This window comes from Saprolegnia diclina, assembly GCF_000281045.1.
Source record: "Saprolegnia diclina VS20 unplaced genomic scaffold supercont1.2, whole genome shotgun sequence".
Classification (NCBI taxonomy): domain Eukaryota; phylum Oomycota; class Saprolegniomycetes; order Saprolegniales; family Saprolegniaceae; genus Saprolegnia; species Saprolegnia diclina.
The window spans coordinates 854,526-856,808 of record NW_008246069.1 but is presented as its reverse complement, the minus strand read 5'-3'; the positions used below and the strand labels follow the sequence as shown (position 1 = coordinate 856,808).

The following is a 2,283-nucleotide window of genomic DNA, read 5'->3' as shown; positions in this document are numbered from 1 at the left end:
TTCACGGGGGCGCTCTTCTTCATCGTCGTCAACCAGTTCTTTGGCGCCGCGACGCCCGAGTTTGCGTCCGTGCCGATCGAGCTGCCGCTCATGGCCCGCGAGTACTACGGCGGCCTCTACCGGTCGTACGTCTGGTATTTGGCCAAGAACGTGAGCGAGCTCTTCTTCCAGATCTTCTTCCCGCTCGTCTTCCTCGTGCCCGCGTACTTCATGATTGGCTTTGGCGCTTCGAACGCGACGCTCTTCTTCTCGCTCTACATGTACATCGCGCTTCTCTCAAGCTCTGCGACCGGCCTCGGCTACATGGTTTCGTGTCTCGCCAAGACGCCTGACATTGCACCGATCATTGGCATCCTCATCATCCTTCCGTTCCTCATCTTTGGCGGCCTCTTCATCAACACCAACAATGTGCCTGTCTACTTTAGCTGGCTCGAGTTTATCTCGCCGATGAAGTACGCCTTCCGTGGCATGAGTCGCGCCTTCTGGACCACGGTCGACACGATCCCTTGCGACAGCACGCCATGCGCGGCGACGACGGGCGCCCAGGTGCTCGTGAACCTCGCACTCAACAAGGAAGACATGGCCTACGACGTCGGCTTTCTTCTCTGGATTAACGGCATGTTCCGGGTCTTTGGCATGATTGCGCTCGCACTGCGACTCCGCGGCAAAAAGTAAAGCTTATCTATTGCATCTTGAATCTCAAAATATGTTTCGGTCCTACGAGTGCTCTGCAGCGTTGTGCCAAGTGCCAGGACGCGTGCATGTGCGACAGATCTCGGTCCACGTCTCTTCGCCCAGGTACAGTTAGTTATTCATGGCTACTGGAAGGGCTACTACCGTTGCAGTATGGACCGCCTTCAATGCACTGGTACATCGCACACGAGCCTTGCCCAAAAGCTCTTCGAACTGCTGGAAGCGCTCGAGGGAGAGCGACGGCCACGCGATAACGCCGGCTGTTGATAACGTGATTGCGAGGGTGGGATGTCACGTGCAACGGCCGTCTCTGTTTGACGTGACCAACGCTGTGCGTCGGCTCCGCAATGGCTCTCTTCGATAGGCTGTGGGAAACGCAACGTGCTGTTCATTGCGTTCGATGGCTTGGCTTGGCCGTGCAGAACAGCAGCGCAGTACGTCCCAAGTAGGATGGGCTGCCCATCACCAGCTCGCGTGTCTCTTTCCGACCTCTGATCACGTACTTCAACGAGTGGCCCAGTGCCGAAGGCTGTCGAAGGCCGCGAACATGAGCGAAGACCACACGTTCGAATCGACGAGCCACTGGTTCAGATTCTGTGTCAATTCCTGGCGCCGCACACTGCCACGTCATGTGATTCGGCGGTTTTTCTTTCGCATGATCAGCAATCTGTTGGATTGAATTAATGACGTCATCATTTGGTTTGCTGTCTGGACCGAGCAAGAGTGATGGTTGCGTTGATTGCATGGAAGCGAGCAGTGCTTTGAGCAACGGAGCATTGATCTCCACGGATATACCGGGAGTACCCAAAAGATTTACGGTCCATCTCAAGAGCGCGGTTCTTGGTGCACTCAGCTCCTTTCGTCCATTGCTTCCACTGTCTACCATCAGGTACCATAATCTATCACGCGCCTTCGCAGCCGCATAATCCCAACGTTGGTCAAACCGCCACCTTTATCTCACGTGAACAGCCACCGGTCATTCGATCCAACAAGATTCGCCGGCCTCCTGCTCGAGTAATCGCTTGCGCGTCGAAATGATGGTCGCAAGACTCGATTTGCGAAACACTGGTTTCGTGTTTTTATTCTGGGAAATAAAATAAATTGGCGCCAACCAACCACCGATGTGTAACGCGGGTGTCGGTCCGTATAGATCGGACGCTTGCAATGGCTTGGCTCTTCCGTCGATTCCCACTTTTCATTTCGCATCGTGTGAGCCATGTCCAGCGAAGCCCACTACATTGACGTCGCGACGCCCAAGGCCGGCGCCGACATCCTCGTCGATGTGCCCAAGATCACGCTCGAGTGGAAGAACGTCTCCAAGGTCGTCAAGATCAAGAACACAGCCACCAAGCAGGTCGAGGACAAGGTCATTCTCAACGATCTGAGCGGTATCGCAGTGCCTGGCGAGCTTGTCGTCATGATGGGACCATCCGGCGCCGGCAAGTCGTCGCTCCTCGACGTCATCTCGGGCCGGCAGAAGGACTACACCGGGTCGGTTTTGGCCAACGGCCAGAAATGGACCAAGCAAATGAACAAGTACGCATCGTACGTCATGCAGGACGACGTCTTCTACGAGACGCTGACCGTCAA

At 55.5% G+C, this 2,283-nt stretch overlaps 2 protein-coding genes across 2 annotated transcripts in view; both read left to right on the top strand.

The window, feature by feature from the left end:
* The window catches only part of SDRG_00899 (hypothetical protein), a gene marked incomplete at both ends in the record, with an annotated part of 1,822 nt that extends 1,147 nt beyond the window's left edge, over positions 1-675 (top strand). The window contains one exon of the mRNA XM_008606403.1: positions 37-675. Within this exon, the coding sequence (XP_008604625.1) occupies positions 37-675 (639 nt within the window). The remainder of the gene's footprint in view (positions 1-36) is intronic.
* A 1,234-nt stretch (positions 676-1,909) lies between these two features.
* The window catches only part of SDRG_00898 (hypothetical protein), a gene marked incomplete at both ends in the record, with an annotated part of 1,596 nt that continues 1,222 nt past the window's right edge, over positions 1,910-2,283 (top strand). Inside the window, one exon of the mRNA XM_008606402.1 lies at positions 1,910-2,278. Coding sequence (XP_008604624.1) covers positions 1,910-2,278 — 369 coding nt within the window. The remainder of the gene's footprint in view (positions 2,279-2,283) is intronic.